This window comes from Folsomia candida, unplaced genomic scaffold, assembly GCF_002217175.1.
Source record: "Folsomia candida strain VU population unplaced genomic scaffold, ASM221717v1 Fcan01_Sc016, whole genome shotgun sequence".
Classification (NCBI taxonomy): domain Eukaryota; kingdom Metazoa; phylum Arthropoda; class Collembola; order Entomobryomorpha; family Isotomidae; genus Folsomia; species Folsomia candida.
The window spans coordinates 650,611-669,145 of NW_019091208.1; the positions used below are offsets into that span (position 1 = coordinate 650,611).

General features: G+C 35.5%; 2 protein-coding genes across 2 annotated transcripts; one reads left to right on the forward strand and one right to left on the reverse strand.

Moving 5' to 3' along the window:
• The first annotated feature begins 5,835 nt into the window (after positions 1 to 5,835).
• LOC118437865 (zinc finger protein ubi-d4-like) lies at positions 5,836 to 8,044 on the forward strand. Its single transcript, XM_035857256.1, has 5 exons — positions 5,836 to 5,874; positions 6,490 to 6,737; positions 6,866 to 6,972; positions 7,038 to 7,120; positions 7,471 to 8,044. The coding sequence occupies exons 2-5, from the start codon at positions 6,527 to 6,529 to the stop codon at positions 7,517 to 7,519; spliced, it is 450 nt and encodes a 149-aa protein (XP_035713149.1). The 5' UTR covers positions 5,836 to 5,874; positions 6,490 to 6,526; the 3' UTR covers positions 7,520 to 8,044.
• Positions 8,045 to 13,989: 5,945 nt separating this feature from the next.
• On the reverse strand, positions 13,990 to 16,756 carry LOC118437744 (trypsin-like; the record flags this gene model as incomplete). The annotated part of the gene is made up of 6 exons (XM_035857067.1): positions 13,990 to 14,609; positions 14,684 to 14,762; positions 15,195 to 15,346; positions 15,906 to 16,008; positions 16,081 to 16,234; positions 16,587 to 16,756. Coding segments are annotated over 6 exons (738 nt in total), but the record flags the coding sequence as incomplete, so codon positions are not given.
• Between the last annotated feature and the right edge of the window lie 1,779 nt (positions 16,757 to 18,535).

Consider the following 18,535-nt stretch of genomic DNA (forward strand, 5'->3'; position numbering starts at 1 on the left):
ATAATTATAAACAAAAATATCCCTTGTAACTTTGTTTTATGTATATTAGTGTTTTTGATGTTACAAAAGACTTGCGCGAAATTAGTGCACAAAATCTGGTTAAGCATAATAAAAACTCCAGAAAACGACATTAAAATGCACGGAATTAGATAACTGATCGTTACCCTCATTTGAAAGGGTTGCCGGTAGGACAATACTGTACATGTGCCTTGAGGGTAGTGTAGTTTAAAGTAATAAAAAAGTGACGAGCAAATCTAAAGCAGTTTTCCAAACTACGAGTGAAGTCGATCTGTCGAAAAGGTCCCATTTCCCAAATGAACTTTTAAGGGGGAACATGACACAACATATTTGATTTCACATCTCGAACCCTCCTTTAATCCCCGTCTTGCTGCAGTGATCAATTCGACGGACCTGGTGTACGGGTAGGAAAAAATTTTAAAGAGAAATTGAATTATAACGAACGTATCGAGGGCTGCAACAGAATAGAATACCAGAACAGGCAAGGGGATATGCTTGCTGGATGACAGGACGACATAGAGTGATGTACTATTCAACAATATTACGCAACCAACAACGAATGGCACCGCAGGGTCTTTCCAGGCATTGTTGAGTAGGCGTGATAACAATTGGAGTTTCCTATATTGAACAAGCAAAATCCTGCGAAAGCATTTTTCTGATTCCAGATCCCTGAAAAATGCTCCAATTAGTATAAATATTAAATTTAAATCAGTCGTACTATGAACTACGACTACCAAGGTAAGCATACCTTCTTAATCCATCTAGGAGCAGAAGCTGCACTGTAACAGGATACTGTAGAAGTACAGTCAGTCCAAATATTGTCGTGCTGAACACAACTAGACCAGTGTAGACTGCCACGAGCGCTTGTACCGCCTTTACCAAAAACTGCCCTGGTGTGTCGTTCCAATCGTTGCACGGCAATAGAGCCATGGTGAAGAAGGAAGGTGGCATGCAAGGTTTAACGAAACTAGTGACGAAAAGAGTGGCTGGTGCAGCTGTAATTGTTATGATGGCGAGGAGCGTCAAACCAATAAAATAGTGCGGAACGTGACCAGGGGAACCTATGTAAAAGTACAAATGTTTACTGCTATACATAATTATTAAATGATTTTTAGTGTTGGTAGACAAATGATTTGCCTACCAACACAACACTTAAAATATCTATACATTTGTCACAAATGTGAAAGTTAAAAAAATAACAGACTGCGCGTACAGAAATCAAGGAATGTGACTATTTAAAAAAGGAGTTAGAATGCTGTGGAACAAATGGCAAAATCATAATTTTCTGCTAAACAAGAACATTTATTCAATATAATTACTTTTCTTGCAAAATATAATATTTTTTGCCCATTCTGGCTATATTTTGTGAGATCAATATTCTGTAGCTTATAAGAAATGCAAACAGTAAGTTTTGTAACGTTTATTGATAGGTATATAGTCGGATCAATAATTATTAATCCAGTCGAACAGGATCCAGTAGTTCTTAATGTAAATTTTTACGAACCTTTTCCCCGATGGTTCCTTTCCGAATAGTTCGAACAATTCAAAACGCACGCGATTTCACTCGGGACACGAAACTGTTGCAGCAGGCCAAAACAAGTTCCTATAAACATGACGAGAAAGAACGTCATGAGGATTTGTTTCCAACTATCTATGAATACATGTTCAGTCGAATTTGATGTCGGAACTTTAAACCATTTCAATATCAGGATCAGCTGAAGCAGGATAGATCCGATGGCATAGATAGTTTTAACGACTACCCATCTTGATGTGTTAGGACGGATATATTTTTTATCATCGATGACCAGCGAGAGGGTTTGGACCCAGAGGGTACTTTCGACAACGACATGGGTGACTGTGGTATATGACGAAGCTTTCTGCCTAATGGATACCAGATATTGCCTGATGGAAGCCTCATAATTCTTGGTGTGAAATGCTCCTCAAGAGAGAAGCTAGATTGGAAATTATTCCCATAATTTGTTTGCTAACATGACACTTCTTTAGGAATAGGGATCGGCAAGGTAACGTGTGTATTGTTGTAAAATATCAAATCTGTCGTTTTACCGATCAAGCTGTTACGCTTTACATATAAATTACAGCTAGTTACTTTGTATCAAACCGCTCCGGAAAACAAAGCTAGGGTTTGCCAACGCTGAATGTAATTTTAAGCTTTCTGAGTAAGAACGATATGTAATACCCCACGAAACCCGATCGATGACCAAATCAAATTAATCAAAAACGTCTTTCTTTTTTTTAATTATTGATGTGAATTAATGAATGTACGTAGATATTAGAGTAATAAAACTTTAATATTTTGAGTAGAAATACAGTTTACAGGGTATGAGTTAGTATTTTATATAATTATTTAGGAAGCCAGTCTGAAATTGGAAAATAATAAATAAGCTATTTTCCCTTAACATACACCCGGTAGACAAAAGTATTGGTCGTTTTTTATACATCACATCTTCATATGCATGTAAAACCTTCATATGTCACTGACATTGGTCAATTTTTTTCTCGATGGCACATAACTTCATTACCTTCAAAATAGGGTATTTCAACATCTTAACATTCAAGTATTTTTGACACAATTAATTACAAACCATTAGAAAATGTGTGATGGAGTCGGTCATAAGTATTGGTCACTCTCAAAATTCATAATTAATATTCAAAATGGAAATTTGTGGCAGCAGCAACTTTTGTTATATTTGATGGCCAAGCATTCCCAATATTAGAAATTAAATTAACTTATGTTGACTGTCACTTTTGCTCGAAAAATTCGCCAACTCACTACCATTATGCACAGTAGTGTGTTTTTGTCAAAGAATTTTGTTGTAATGGCTCGCTAATTTTTCAATCTGCAGGGGGACCATATTAAATGTTCTATAACATATAGGTCTGAAGGTTTGAACGCATTACTATGCCACCTGGGCGATATGCTTGGGTAATCATTTCACAATAGCGTAAATAAGTTCAGAAATAACTATCTTGTACTGATTGGTTTAAACCTTTTGTACGAAAATGGATGTGGACTTCATGTTTTTTGCTTTAGATAAGTTGGGGGGTCCATCTACACAAATTTAGGTCATTAAACTCGAAATCATATGGGGACATCAAAAGTTAGGAATGGGTATTAGTAATGATAAACAAAAACAAGCTTAGCAAATTCATCGTCTTGTTGATTTTTCACTGTGCTATGTAGGAATTAATTTTTTGCTTCATTTCCTGGCCGTCACCTAGTCAACCTGGACCCATTGTTCCTAAAAAAGATGAAATTTAATTTCATCTAGGTAACGTACCTTAAAGCAACACTTAATTATTCAGGTATGGTTTTAAATTTGACCATCTCAAATTATTGATATTTGCTTTCCTGGTACTTAACTTATTTTGTGGCAGTCGTTTAAACTTCAAATAAGCATCAGACAATCTTCGACCAATTAGCTTCGAGGTAAACTACTGCTTTTCTAAGTACTTACGTTTTTGATCCGATTCAGGGCAGTGATTTCATAACCAGCTGTAGAAATATTCACAATATTCGTATTCTAGCGTGGTTTTGTTACGTTCATATGTCCAGACTATGGTTTATTAGCGACCAAACCTGTTTCTGGTCTTGTTTTGGTCACATTTACAGTTTTTTTATTTTCAGATGGAAGTTTTGGTAAAAATCCGTGAGCACTTCAACCTCTGTGTAGACACCTCGTTTCTGTTCACATTTGACAATGTCCAATTCCAGCACTTTCATAATTTTTTATCCGCAAATGATTTAAATCTAACAGCAAAGAAGTATTGAATTAAAAAATTAGTTTACATGTCGGATATGTAAGTTTATCTTCAAGTTATAACAGTGAAAACTGAAATGACCAATACTTATGACCGACTCCATCACACGTTTTCTAATGGTTTGTAATTAATTGTGTCAAAAATACTTGAATGTTAGAATGTTCAAATACCCTATTTTGAAGGTAATGAAGTTGTGTGCCATCGAGAAAAAATTTGACCAATATCAGTAACATATGAAGGTTTTACATGCATATGAAGATGTGACCTAAAAAACAACCAATACTTTTGTCTACCGGGTGTAAGTAAATGGTAAGAATAATAAATACAAATATTTAAGAGGTTGCACGCTGGTTCGGAGTTACTGAACTTCTTGGCCAAAACCTATTTTCACCGATTCGAAGGCAACTTACAGATTTACTCTCCGCATATAAGCATGCTACCCTTGGGTGATAAATTATTACCAACGCGGTAGAATTGCATAATAACGGTGACAGTCGCGTAAAAAAAGTATTCATACCGCAGGATCTACATATGTTCTCATGTATATACCTATGTATTTACTTATTTTACATTTTAGTATAGAATCATGTTCACTCAATCCTCTGCCTGAATTAAACGATGAATTTCATATTTTACAATGGTTCCATGTGTGCACAATTGATCAGTATTTATTTATCCTTTCTGTGTTAAATACCTTATAGACACTTATTCTTCTGTCAACAGAATTCCAAGATTCTGGCTGGTTGAACATTTTTTCTGCCTATGTTACAGCATCGGCATGATAAAATTAAATTACCATCCTCAAATTTATTACCCAACAGGCATCTTACGATTAAAGATACATAAATATGCAAATCTTGAGTACCCGTCCTCATCCTACTCGAGGAGGAGGTTTTCCAGTTATTGATTTAGTTATCTTTATTGAATTTGGAAAAGGTTTATGCAATCCGTTTAGTGAGGTAAATAAAAGCTGTGCTAAATTAACATAGGGTTCAGTAAAAAAGAGAGGACGACACAACCATTATGTTAAATTATCCAACCGTTTCGCAAATTATTTTAGCCACTTGTTCAGTCATACTTTTTCACTCAACGTTGGGTAAATTTAGCACAAATTTAGCTTAGCGTGTGCAGATACATCTACATGGTCTAAACCATTCATACATACATTGTGTTATGTAAGTACGTATGTATGTAGATATATATGTAAGTATGTACATGTAAGTATACACATACAATTAATGAACACATACAGGGTGATTTAAACGTCAGGTCACAATGGGAAAAATTCGTAAATTTCCATTAGTTACGGATTTTTATGAATTTTTATGAACGTTGGGATTTTTATGAATTTTTATCAAAATTTATGGAATACTGATGACAAAATTCTTAAAATATTGAATTTCAGAGGTAAAATTTTCAGTAACTAATGGAAATTTGCGAATTGTTTCCTTTTAAAATTTCCATTGTTTCCATTTGTTCCCATTTCCATTTTGGAATCGCTGTTTGGTTTTTTTTATGAAACTCAATCAGTCTTTTTCCTCACTCTTGCCTGTCAACCCAAGTTTTTCTAGTGTTTACCATGACTCAATAATTGGTGACATACATATATCACTGGAAAGCTTATAACTTGGTCTATTCAAAAATAATTTTGTCGAAATTTAATTTCGCTGTGTTCCCGCCTAGCGCCCCTTTTACGGGGCAGGCCGCGACGTTAGTGGATATCCTTTAAAAAATTCCCATTGTAACCTGATATTTAAACCACCCTGTACATACTTCTCTGCAAATACATCATGCATGTATAATCTATACTACAATTACTAAATATACGTAGATGTGTTGACGTGTCCGCCATGCAGAAAACAACAATGTAATTATGTACACGTCATGCTTATTTATTCTAGTATGTGTGCAAGAATAAATCTGCATGATGTGGAAATACATTCCACCGATTTTAGACATGGTCTTATACATATTTAGGTTTACGCAGAAATCTCATATGTATTCTCATTTAATGCCCAGTTGTGCTTTATAGTTTTGTCTAGACACAGCTCATTCTTTAACAAAGCAGCTCACCAGGTACTGTTTGGTATGATTGAGTTTATTATTATTACCGTGAACTGTGTAGGATATAATATGTAGATTTACATACCTGGCTAAACTTCAAATATTCTGTGCTTTGTCCACCTCCAGTTTCTTGGACATAAAACGTCTGTATCGAATCATTTAAAACACATTTTCTTGAACCAAATAGATCAACTAGCATCTCATCAACTTCTTGTCTCTTGTCTCATCCTTATATTCAGAGTAGGGGAAAACCCCGGGTAGTCGAAGAAACTATTACTGAACTTCTATTGAAACTGGGTTTTGCGGGTAGTCGAAGTTTTGGGGACAAACTGAGTCATCTACTTTTTCAACAATTTCGCAGCAAAATAGTTTATTTATTTCATTTTAATATTTAATAAATTATTAAACTAATGTTATAATATACATATTATGCACATTTTTAAATTTGAAAACACCGGCTACCCGTGGGTATTACACAAATTTGCTAAATCCCGGAAAATTTTCCAAAAACAGGAAAACCCTAATACCCCAAATACCCTGGGTACATAGCATACCCCGTTCATTCATCTGACATATTTACTTATAAATATGTACAAGTTTATTAATATTCCACCTTTTCATGTACAGATCAAGTGTAGGAAACCATTCTTCTCAACTGCTAGGAATGAATCATCCCTCTCAAGCGGGTGTGTCTTCTTCTGGGCCTTCAAATTCAGAAGGACTAGATGACCCTAATTTCCTTAGAAAAATGGATACCTTAAAGTTTCAGGTGCCACGATCTACTTATTGCGATGTTTGTTTAGGAGACGCAATTGAAAATATAAAATCTGGAATTCCCGAAGATCTCCTGTCCTGTTCAGATTGTGGACGGTCGGGTAATTTCAGCTATACCAATTTGTCATAATTTTGACAATTTTCCATTAGTAATTTTAATTATTAATTCGAATGAAGAAAATACATTAATATTAACAATATTTAACCTAAGATTAAAAAATGCTTGTAGGTCATCCGACTTGTATGGAATTTACAAACAACATGATCATTTCCGTCAAAAAGTATCGTTGCAATGAGTGGAAGTGCTACTCAATATGTGGCAGCTCAGACAATGACGTAAATTATTAGCAAAAATAGTCGTTTTGGTAAAGTTTTGCGTTTATAATTATGTACATTTTCAGGATCAATTATTGTACTGTGGCGATTGTGATCGCGGTTATCATATGTACTGTTTAGTACCCAAGTTGGATGCATATCCCGAAGGGTATGTCCTAATAATCGTAATTTTCCATGTGTTATACTGTTAAACGAATGTAACGATATTAACATTTGATGACGTGTTGGGACCCCTGAGGTCATAATAGAAATCACTTATGAATACAGGGTTAAATCTCTTATCAAATTGACGTATGTGTCAAATTTAATATTTGGTGACCCTTTTGTGACCATTTTGACCTTGACATGTGTAACGTACAGTGCTCGAACTTGACGTTTGTCAAAATTTTAAACTGTTATTGATATATCGCGCGGACAGGTGGACAAACACAAAGACACGGACATACGAATCTTATAAAAGGGACACACCTTAATAAATGTGGTTTTCCTTACATTTAGGCCTTGGAGTTGCACCCTATGCCTTGGAGAATTTCACAACAATCACTAAAATAGCTTGAGTCCAAAAAATATGCGCACTGTATTTGTTTATGTCCGTTTGCAAATTGCGAATTTTGCGTTTATCGTTATCCAAATTGTGACGAGAACGTAGGTAGTGTCAATAATTTTCGGTCCAATTAACAAATACATAAACACATGGTTAGTTCGGCATTAAACTGGTTACTGTTGCAAGAACGGTTTATCAAATATGATGCAAAATAAGACGATTAGTTTGTTTATTTTAATTTAAATACACTGCACGTTCAAATTGCCAATTTTACAAATTCATAAATACATAGATATATATTTAAATAAAGATTAATCTTAGATCCGAAACATGAAATGCATGACAAGGAATGCACTAGGGTCAAATGTTTTAAACTATGCCAAAATATACTCAAATCACTATTTCTGAAATAAAGTTAGGGGTTCTGTGCATGATTTAATTTTGGTTGTGCATTTATGACAAGCGTAATAATAATAATACAAATCAATATTGAAGGGAACTGTAATAAAGGTGATATGTTCATTTTTATTTTTATGTTTTACATAATTATTAGTGACACGTATACATATTCTTCGCTTGACAAGCTATTCTTAAATTTTACTTATATTTTTACGTAAGTGTAAATATTTGTGTTGGGTCATGCATATGTTTCATTGGGTGATTTCTGGAATTCAACTAACGGGCGGCATGTATACCTTAACCATTTATAAAGAATGACCTGCCACTTACGCCTTAGAACAGAGAAGTAACCGAACTAACGTTTTCATACAGAAGCTCGTCATTACCAGTGGTGTTGAAGTATCGATAAAATTGCTTCCGAACCGGATCTTAATTGGACCGCAGGCATGGATCATTCGTCTCATGTACCTTGTATCTTCTCGCATTTCCCCAGTTTGCATGACCACATCAAACAGGGCTACCTTCATTTTAGTCACAATCACCTTGCTCGTCTTGTTGATAAGACCAGCTGTTGTTCCCATAATCACCAAGAACGTCTCAAATGCAAGAAACGGGTAGAGCAAGTTGCCAACGTTAGAGACCAGCTTACTTTTCAACGTCACTGTGAGGTATGTTGTCAAGATGTTTATTGTAATGCCGTACATTAGAATGGCGGGAAGAACGATCTGGCGGAAACAATAGTTGATCTGTCCAACGAGAACGGATAGTTGTCTATACAGGGTTACCGCAACGGTCAGATTGTCCGAGTATTTAAACTCCTTCAAGATCCGTGATCTTTAATTTGTATTTCAACACATGTAATTCAATACAAACGTTTTCATGTAACGGTTCGAGAATTAATTGAATTAATTAAATTTAGTTAAATAATTAATTAAGGATCATCAAAACTTACTTTTTCAAGCAGGAGAAATATCCGGCCACCGATATCAAAGTCCCGCAGCACACTTGGCCAACCATAATGCTGAATGCAGCCGGAACTGCAGTCACGATGAAGCCTTGCAAGACCAAGGAGACAGCAAAGATGACCCCGTGTACCCAGCCCGACTGTACATTTACTGGGATTGAACCAATAAACGTCGGAATGTTTGCTTCGCGCAGTACTATTGCAAATTCTGTAATTGGTCCTACAACAGATACGACCGCTGCTGCAACACTGCACAATTTTACTCGAACTTGCCAACACCGGATGCATTTGATGGAACAACCTATATGAGAATCACAAAAGTTTCCAAAAATCATGGTTCCATTGCTGATTAATTAACTTACTCAGCGGTTCAAGGTACCGATGTTCAAAGTGTCCGATCAAGTTCAACAAATCCACAACCGTCTTTGTGCCATTAAGAATGGGAAAGGCAATCGGATATCCTGTGCACCAACCGACCAAAAATGTAACTATGAACGCTTTCGTGCTCATAGTTAGACCCGTGGAAAAGGTGAGAGTATGAATTCCATTAATCAACAGAACAACAACCGTGCTCGAGACGACGATAACATTAAACTTGCTCTGACTCCGATATGCGAATTGTTTACTTTCCGTGTCGTAGAATAACGGTTTGAACTGAAAAATGCCTAAGAGCCGTAGGTTCCAAATCAACAGTTGATGACCTGCTTGAAAAATCATGATTGTTACAGTAAAACGTAACGACCGTATCTTAATGCATCTAGTCAGCCAGTGACCACAGTTGATTACGTGCATCGACTCGAAATGAATTGATATAATTAGATATTTAACGATCCACGCGCTACATATTTCTAGATTATTCGATTATGTAGCCAAAGTTTCCTCGTGGGCTTCGGTAAATAATTGCACTACAAGTGTACGTCCAGGTGTGACCTACAAGTTAGTAAACTTTGCCAAAGTTTAGCTGCTTGCACCCCTTTGCACATATATTGTAGTTGATTGGGTACCTTAAAACTTTCAGAGCCCAAATACCAACTTATGTAAATTCCTATACATATTTACTCTTTAAACTTAAATGTGAAATCAACTCGCGTGTATATATACATATTCAGTTAATGCACGTTTGTCAAAATTAAAATGAGGATGAATTACTTGCTTGATGTACCTTGAATAATGTTCTTCGTTTTGTGTGTACCTTCAAACTTTGAAAGGCCAAACTCCACTTACCTAAACTCTCAAAGACCCTGATTTACTTTTTAAAAGTTTAATGTGGAATATATGTGTATTCACTTAAGTTAAGGAATGATACCAAAGAACACAAATAATTTGGGCTAAATTGGTTTCGATATTTTACGGATATTAAATGTAGCTACTAGCGTATGCCTAACCACCATATTTACTTTTTTAAATGACTTATTTTGGTTGATATACCATTGTATTTCAAGACTCAATTTTCAATTTTCAATTTTGGACAATACAAGCACCCCAGAGCAAATACAAGTCGAATTCCTACTAGCTAAACGTTTTAGATACGTTTTCCAGAGTTCTAATTATTAGCCTCGTTCGAGGATGTAAAAATCTACTGTAACTAGGCGCAAAAGTAATGGAAATATGTATGCAGTTGGTTTGGCAGCAAGTATAATCCTCATCGAACTTACATCTTTTACTTTATACAGGGTTTTATGATTACAAGTGTGTGTTTTTGCATAAGCACGTGATGGCAATTTTGAGTCAAATACTATCAAATCTAATTAATCCATTAATAAAATTAATCAACTCGCATCATTTCCACAGTTTCGTAAGTGACTATGAAGTATTTCTAGATTTATTGTAAAGTTTGAACATCCCAAAATTTTCTTATGTATCGTGCATGAAGCCGAACGCATCTGCATAAATGTTTCGACATGCCTAAATTATTTACATACAGATGCATGGAAGTGACGAAAAACTCATTACACATATGTATAGTGCACCATTTTATGCAAGATGTTTGGGGTACCAAGATAATCTTGGCAAAATTGTCGATCATCAATCCAATTTCGAACTATTTATATCAAAATATACCAAAAGGTATAATGACATAATTGCATTACTCCAATCTACAGAGGATTACTTGATCACTAAGAGTGGAATTCTCAGAAGACATGGCCTTATGCACGTATGCAGAAAATTACTTGCAAACCTTCGATTTTTCAGTCAAGCAATATGTATCTATGAGTAACTTTTAAAAGTAATGCTTCAAGATATCGGCAGCATAATCTAGGATAGATGGCTAGTCAAAAGTTGTTGCCTGTCTGCTCACATTCATATAATTATATTCAGTTCAACTCTATGAGTTGGACTTGCAACAAAAGTTCTTTGACAAGGTTATCTCTTAAAATTGGACAAATCAACCCCTCTTAAATGCCAATAATAAATATTTAAATAGTACACCAACAGAAATGCAACCATTTCTAAAGATATTTTCAGCATGTATGTAAAATTCCATATCTATTCCCATTTAATTAAATCCAAATAATCTAATTATTTATTTATATGACAAAGTTATATGACAGAAGACCTACAGTATGTAAAAAATTTAATGCTACGATGACATAATTTTTATATCGACATGATCGCATAAATTTTAAAATTTCAAACTCCGCACAAAAATCTCAAAAGTATATACGGACAATTTCCTCGTCGCCGATTTTTAATATCGCACAAAGGTCAAAGGTCACCATTATTTTTGTGAACAAATTTGAGGCGTCGAAAAAAAAACTTCGTGGATATTTTTTTTTGAACTTTGCAATATTTTTTACTGGATGCGGCATGCGTTTTGAAGAATAATGAATGCATATTACAGAATAAAAAATGCATATTAACAGTCCCGACATGCAAACGTATATTTCAGTTTTCGAATTTTCGCCGCGGTGGCGATTTCAGGCCTTCAACCTGTCCTTGGCGAAAAATTCCTGTGGGCGTCAAAAAAATCGTACACGGTCCGACCAAAGCTCATTTTTCTTCAAAACGCATGTCGCATCCGATAAAAAATACTAGAAAGTTCAAAAAAATTATCCACGAAGTTATTTTTTCGACGCCTCAAATTTGTTCACAAAAATAATGGTGACCTTTGACCTTTGTGCGATATTAAAAATCGGCGATGAGGAAATTGTCCGTATATACTTTTCAGATTATTGTGCGGAGTTTGAAATTTTAAAATTTACGCGATCATGTCGATATAAAAATTATGTCATCGTAGCATTAAATTTGTTGCATACTGTAATTGGTTAACAGGATTATGCTGCGGCATGAAGTAACTGTGCGCTCACAAATACACATAAGGTTTCACTGGGTAAATCCGCCTCAGGAATTAAAGAACGCAAAAATATTTTATAGCACTAAATCAACATAATTGGTTGAAATGTCAAAAACTTAGGAATAAGGCTAGTTGTACTGTAGTCCATTTTGGAGAAACTTTACCCTGTTGTAGACTGTTGGGTCCACAAACTATTTAAAACCGCACCGATATGAGTTATTCGAGCAGTTTAAAGCACATTTTCTCAAAAGGCCAAAAATTCTCCTTAACAAGATAACTGCTGTTTCATATATGATGATACACCACAACAATAAACGTTCCCAGGCAGGACAAGAAGTCCCCTTCTGCGATGTTCGAAGACTTATATATCTACCATATCCGACGCATTGTCGACATCTTAAAACGCGGCTTTTTCAACCAAGCATGTTTCCTTTCGTGGGATGAGAAAACGAAGAAGGCAACCGCCTTGAGTAATGGGAGGAAATATCGTCTTTTTCAAATCATCTATGCCTCCTTCACCTTCCCGGTTTTACCCTTTTTAATATTTCAAAGCTTCAAAGTTACCGTAGAAGAAGGTCACCAAGACAAACAAACAATCCTGCTGGCCTATGTCTTCACATTGTTCATATGGGCATTTGTACCATACACTTGGGTACTAATGAGGTATTCCGGAGCTTATAAAATTGTTCAGGTTGCTGAAGCTACATTAAATCTGGATAAACAATTTACAGGTGAGCAAAACAATTGAATTATTTAAAGATAGCAAAATCATTAAAATTGTGGTAACATCTGAAACTAGACCAAGTCTACACGGAAAGCTACTCCATCGAGGCCGACATTAATGCAGCAATATCACAACTTAACCGTATGTCCAAAAATGTTTACTACTGGTTTGATTATGTTATGCCCGTCCTAGCTTTATTTGCCAGTTTCTCTGAGTCAAATCCAGTTTTCGGTATTGTCGTAAGCATTCGTCAATTCTTCATACCTGGTCAAGTGGGTGTGCTCCACCACTATGCGGGCTTGATTATATCTGGATTTTGCACATGGGTGGGGGCCTTGATTCTATTTGCAGGCTTGGGGACCAGCGTAATAATACCGGCGTTAGGACTTGCAGTTGTACATGGATGGACGAAGTTTTTGGTACCTGACAAGTATGATGGTAAACTTCGCCGTGGGCTGAGTTTCGAGCAGGGAATCAAAATGTACAACTGTATTAGTATAATTTGTAAAATACATTCAGAGCTGGCCCGAGAATGCGTAACAACTTGCATGCACCATTTCTATCTTGTGGTATGTTGCAGTATGGGGATATGGGTGTTAATCAAACAGATTGTTGATCAAGAGGAGCTTTCAGTTTTCTTATGTGTCGGGTCTTTTGCTATTGTTGGCGTGCTATCTTTCTTGGAATGGTTCATAGTTAACTTTATCTCTATGTCGGCCACAGAATCTATGGAGTTCCTATATCGTATGCAGAAATACAATGAAAACAGTAAATACAGAAAAAAAGTACTTATTGCTCTTTTGCCAAATTCAATAAATCTGGAAATAACTGGATCGGTCGACACCATGAGGTATGGAATGCAAAGAAATTGCTTTCTGAATTTTGTGTCCAGAGTTACAGACTGCACGATTAGGTTATTGTTTGCAAAAAATAAAACTGACATATTTTTAAATTACTTATCTGCCTAGATAATCGTTCATTTGAAATGAAATATATTTATATGGAAAATGTTATTTGGAAAATTTGTGGTTTATGTTGAAGCACGATTGTTTAATTATCGATGAAGGTCCTGATTTCTTAATTCCAATTACTTCATACATATACCAATAGTTGTATTCAGTTTCAATTTCAAATATTTCTTTTTCCAGTAATTAAGTGTAATTATTAATTTCATGTACTTCACAAAAGTTGAATTTTAATTGCTAATTAAATAAACTAGTTATTAATTCACTGCCACTAACTAATTTCGAATTTATTAATTCTAGTAAGATTAATTCTACTAATTAAATTATATTTTATTATAAATTTGATATTCGACCAAAAATGCATTTGTATAAAACCCCAAACCTATGAGAACATCAATTTCGCAACTTAATAATACATTCTATATGATAAATATATAGAACTAGGTATAAGTAAGTAACTTTACTTACTTGTGTACAGTAGATAGTTACAATACAATTTCTTTTAAACAAATGTAGGTACATATGCAAAAGACATGTTTACATAATTGAAGGAATTTCGGTGCAATTATTTAACGGTTACGAATCGCCTACAGATATAGTAAATTACAAACGTCCATGTACATACTAATTACATAATAAGTTAAGTTTGTATATTGATATTTTTTACTAAGAAATAATTCCTTTCCAAATGAACTGGCTTATAAAACTATGGTACTTTGATAATTTTGTATAAACCCCATGATAATCTAGGGAACAAAAGTAGCACTTTTTTTAGTTCGTAATCTCCAAAAATCTAGAATGTGAAGTTTGCGCGTCTTACCTGGATGATCGCAGCCATAGCCCCAGCTATAAATTCCATATGCTACTCCATTAACCAGAAGAGCCCCGCCTGAATCTACCTGAATAAATTTATAACGATATAATTCTAGACTAATAAATGAGTAAAGGGCCATACCTGTTCGAAAAACTTCAATCATTCAAACTTCAGTCATCCCGGTACCTGACTGAAGGGAAAGTCATTTTCTTTCAAACTCATTTCCTTTCATTTCTTGCCTCGCCACATGTACATACATGTTATGCATAAGCTGAAAAATTGAAAGGAGAGAAATCCTTTCATTCACATTCACTCATCTGAAAGGACGGAATCTTTCACTCATTTTCATTCAGATCACAGGAAATTCATTTTCATTCACAATCATTCTCTGTCACAGTCACTGACTATTAGTCAGTCACATGAATGAAAGTGAACAGGTATGCTCATATCCATGTCGAACTTGCACCAAGTCTCTAATGTATGTATAGAACCGTTAATTTCCAAGAGTCACACATACCTGACACCCACCAACTCCTTCTCCAACGGCACAGAACATGTTATCAGTGATTGCATGGGTTGGATAAGCCCGTCTACAATCGCTGATCGAGACGATTTTGACTAGCCCCGCGTAAAGTTGATTCCGACTTGAGCTACCGGATTTCAAGGCGCCTAAGTCCAAAAAAGCCCGTTTACCTAATATTTTTTTTTTATTTTGGCCAGGTCTCAACCGAGTTAAGCAGGGACACTCAAGGGTACTCTATTTTTTCTAAGCTTATCTCAAAGTACTCTAAACCTTTATAACTTGTACCTTAAGCGTAAGATAAAAAGCTACGTCTAAAGGTACCAGCGGAAATTTAAAATTTGTAATCATTTTTGTTTAAATGCGAAACTCGAAGTCTGTTTTACAAAGTGAATTGCCAATTTTAACGGCACTAAATATGTATAAATTTAATCAGTTTTTTTAGAAATTCAATAGGAAAGACAGTTTTATGAACGTCTTCCCATATATATTATTTAACATAATTTAGTTTGATGTACATACAATTAATTTAAAGTAATGTGATTAATGGATATAGTCGATTCATAAAATTATTAATCATTAATAACTCGAAAGATTTCCAACTTCTAAACACTTTGAATCATACATATTTCATGAATTTCTTACAAATTCATTTCACTGTATGCACGTCCCTTAACCTTATAAATATTTTTGAATATGAAAACCTACCCCATCCCGTGATAGTGGCGAGCGTTCCGGCCGGCAGTTCTGAACCCGGCGCAGCAGTTGCAATTGGTTGCGCGCCTCGGCCAAAGGAAATAGGGGAGCTTAACTTTTTGAAAAATTATAAAATTCAGTTAAAAATTTAATGCAGTCCGATTTATTTAGAATATATGAAATTTACCTCCAGGATTGCAATATCGTTATCAAAAGTTCTATGATCGTACGAGGGGTGTTCGTGAATAGCAGAGACCTTCAGAACTTGGGCACTCCTTTCTGCAGAAGAACTACCCACAACAATGTGGAGATTAGATATGTCACGTGACCAGACGCAATGCCTGCAAGAGGTTAAGACATTGAAAAACGAACTTCTTGTTGCTACCACCTCAGTGTGAGAGACTAACACTCTAGAAACAATATTTAATGTGACACTTGCGCAAAATTTTGGCTGCGGCAAGTTGACGAAAACATGAACGGAATCTGTGCCCTGCAGCAATTTATTTGGCCTTACTTTCATTGATTCCTCGTATGCCGCAAACTTGTTCGCCCCCGGAATTCGTTAAATTTTGCCAACTTGCACCAGTACTGCTTAAATAAATTAAATATTGCTTCTAAAGAGTTTGTCTCGCAAATTTAGCTGGGCAAATACTAATCATGGTTTGCGCCCAAATTGTCACGTTTACCACTCACGCTGCGGTCAATACGCGGCGCTCTGATATAATTGTGCCGCTGCAATAGCCGTCAATGAAATCAACGAAAATTTTAGCCTGGTACGGATACTTTTCTATGGTTGTAGGCTGTCCACCAACAATCCGATCTTCATCAGGTAGCCAGGGAGGAAGACCTGGGGTCAGTCCACGTCAATGTCAATCATGTATTGCGGGCCACGTCTCAGATTTTAAAGCTAATTTTACCATAAATACGTACTGCTTAAATAAAGTTACTAGTGACAAAATAAAAATTCTATGTTAGAAATTGGCCGAGAATTTAAATTTGTAAAAAATTTAAGAAAAATTTTCTATCTGATGCACTGAGTGTCACGTAATTTTGGGAAGGTTTAACTAAACCTAAAAGTTGTTGTAGGCACTATAAACTAAATTTTAAAATTATAAGAATTTGAAAAATTTGAATTCTAGCCATCTTGTAATGGTAACTTCAAAACGCTATAACTTTTTGCACCCTGTCGTGTGCAACCCAAATTTCACTAGTTATAACGTAATTTTAAATTTCTAATCCACCATAAAAAAATTAGGTCGCACCCGACAGGGTGCAAAAAGTTATATCGATTTTTCTGACACACATTAACACATGCAAGCTTATGTATGGGAATATTCCCAAAAATTATCAGAAAACAAGAGGCGTAAACAAAACTTTCAGTGACAAAATTAAAATGCCATACCAGTAAAGATTATTTTTAACGCTGAGTTAAAATAAATGTAACTAAAAAAATGTAGGCCTGACCGTGTCGACATTTAAAAAGTTAGTACGTGCTACGGCCACTGCTCGTGAGCACCACCATCAGTAGTGTCGCTCGGAGTGGAGAGACAACATCTCCGCTCTCATGACTCTCGCCCGATCGTGGATATTGACGTGGACCGACCCCCTGCGGAATTGGTCTGCCGGACGTATAAAGGTTAATTAAGCAATCCTTTCATTCGTAACGAACATACATAATTGTTTTTTTTTCTAGAAATGAGAGGAAGACTAAAGTGGTCCTAAAAATTGTCTTCATCGTGCAAATTGTCGTTTCTGGATTTTCACTATTTTTTCTCAGAAACCAAAAACCAGTTGGAACTTTAAGGCATGTATTTCTCCTATGCCAACGCAATGTCAAACTTAAACTTTTTCTTACCGAAAATTAGGATATTTCTCAAAATTACGCAGTATAAAACTTTTTCGAGTTTTATCAAACTCATTGAATTCCTTCTCCCCCACCATGACCACAATTAATGTAATTTTTTAGTTAATCATATTTTCATTTTAATTTGCATTCTAGTTCATCATATGTACATACATATATTTACTCTTTAAAAAGGGAACTAAACCAACTCTAATTTAAGGCTTACCGGATATCCTTGACCCTGGTTCGGGTAATAGTTCGGGCGGGACAGCGATGTTTGGTGCATGAGAAAAACTTCAGACAGTGGATAATACGTGCCCGCGTAGTTGAGCAAGTTGACGCAGTAATTAACCTGTCGGGCGCGACGTTCGGTTTGTCTAGGAAACATCTGGGACAAATTGATTGGTTAAGGTTACATATTTCTCAATTATGCAATTACTCACTGACAATGGAAGTCTCCCAATGTATGAATGCTGCAAAATTTCGAGCAAACTACATAATGGATATCGATCTCGAAATTAATTCATATGAAATACTAGCATATAAGCTCGTCTCCCGCCGGGCGAGAGTAGATTTGACATTATAGTCAGCACTCCCGATAAACACCACCCACAGATATCCAACACCCCCAGAGAATCATAAGACCACACCACAAAGTGAATCATACCTTCCGACATTTTCGTCTTGAACTTTTGATTTTAGCGCCATTTGAGACTTGACTTTCTTTACTTTCTTTACTTCCGTTTCGGAAAATTACTTTCACTTCCGTTGCAGACAAACATTTCCAGCTTATAATATA

What these genes read in the sequence shown, in the direction of transcription:
- LOC118437865 (XM_035857256.1), top strand. Translation starts at nt 6,527, where the DNA reads ATGAATCATCCCTCTCAAGCGGGTGTGTCTTCTTCTGGGCCTTCAAAT. An exon ending in TTCAGATTGTGGACGGTCGG is followed by an intron (nt 6,738 to 6,865) that starts GTAATTTCAGCT and finishes AAATGCTTGTAG; the next exon opens with GTCATCCGACTTGTATGGAA. An exon ending in GTGGCAGCTCAGACAATGAC is followed by an intron (nt 6,973 to 7,037) that starts GTAAATTATTAG and finishes GTACATTTTCAG; the next exon opens with GATCAATTATTGTACTGTGG.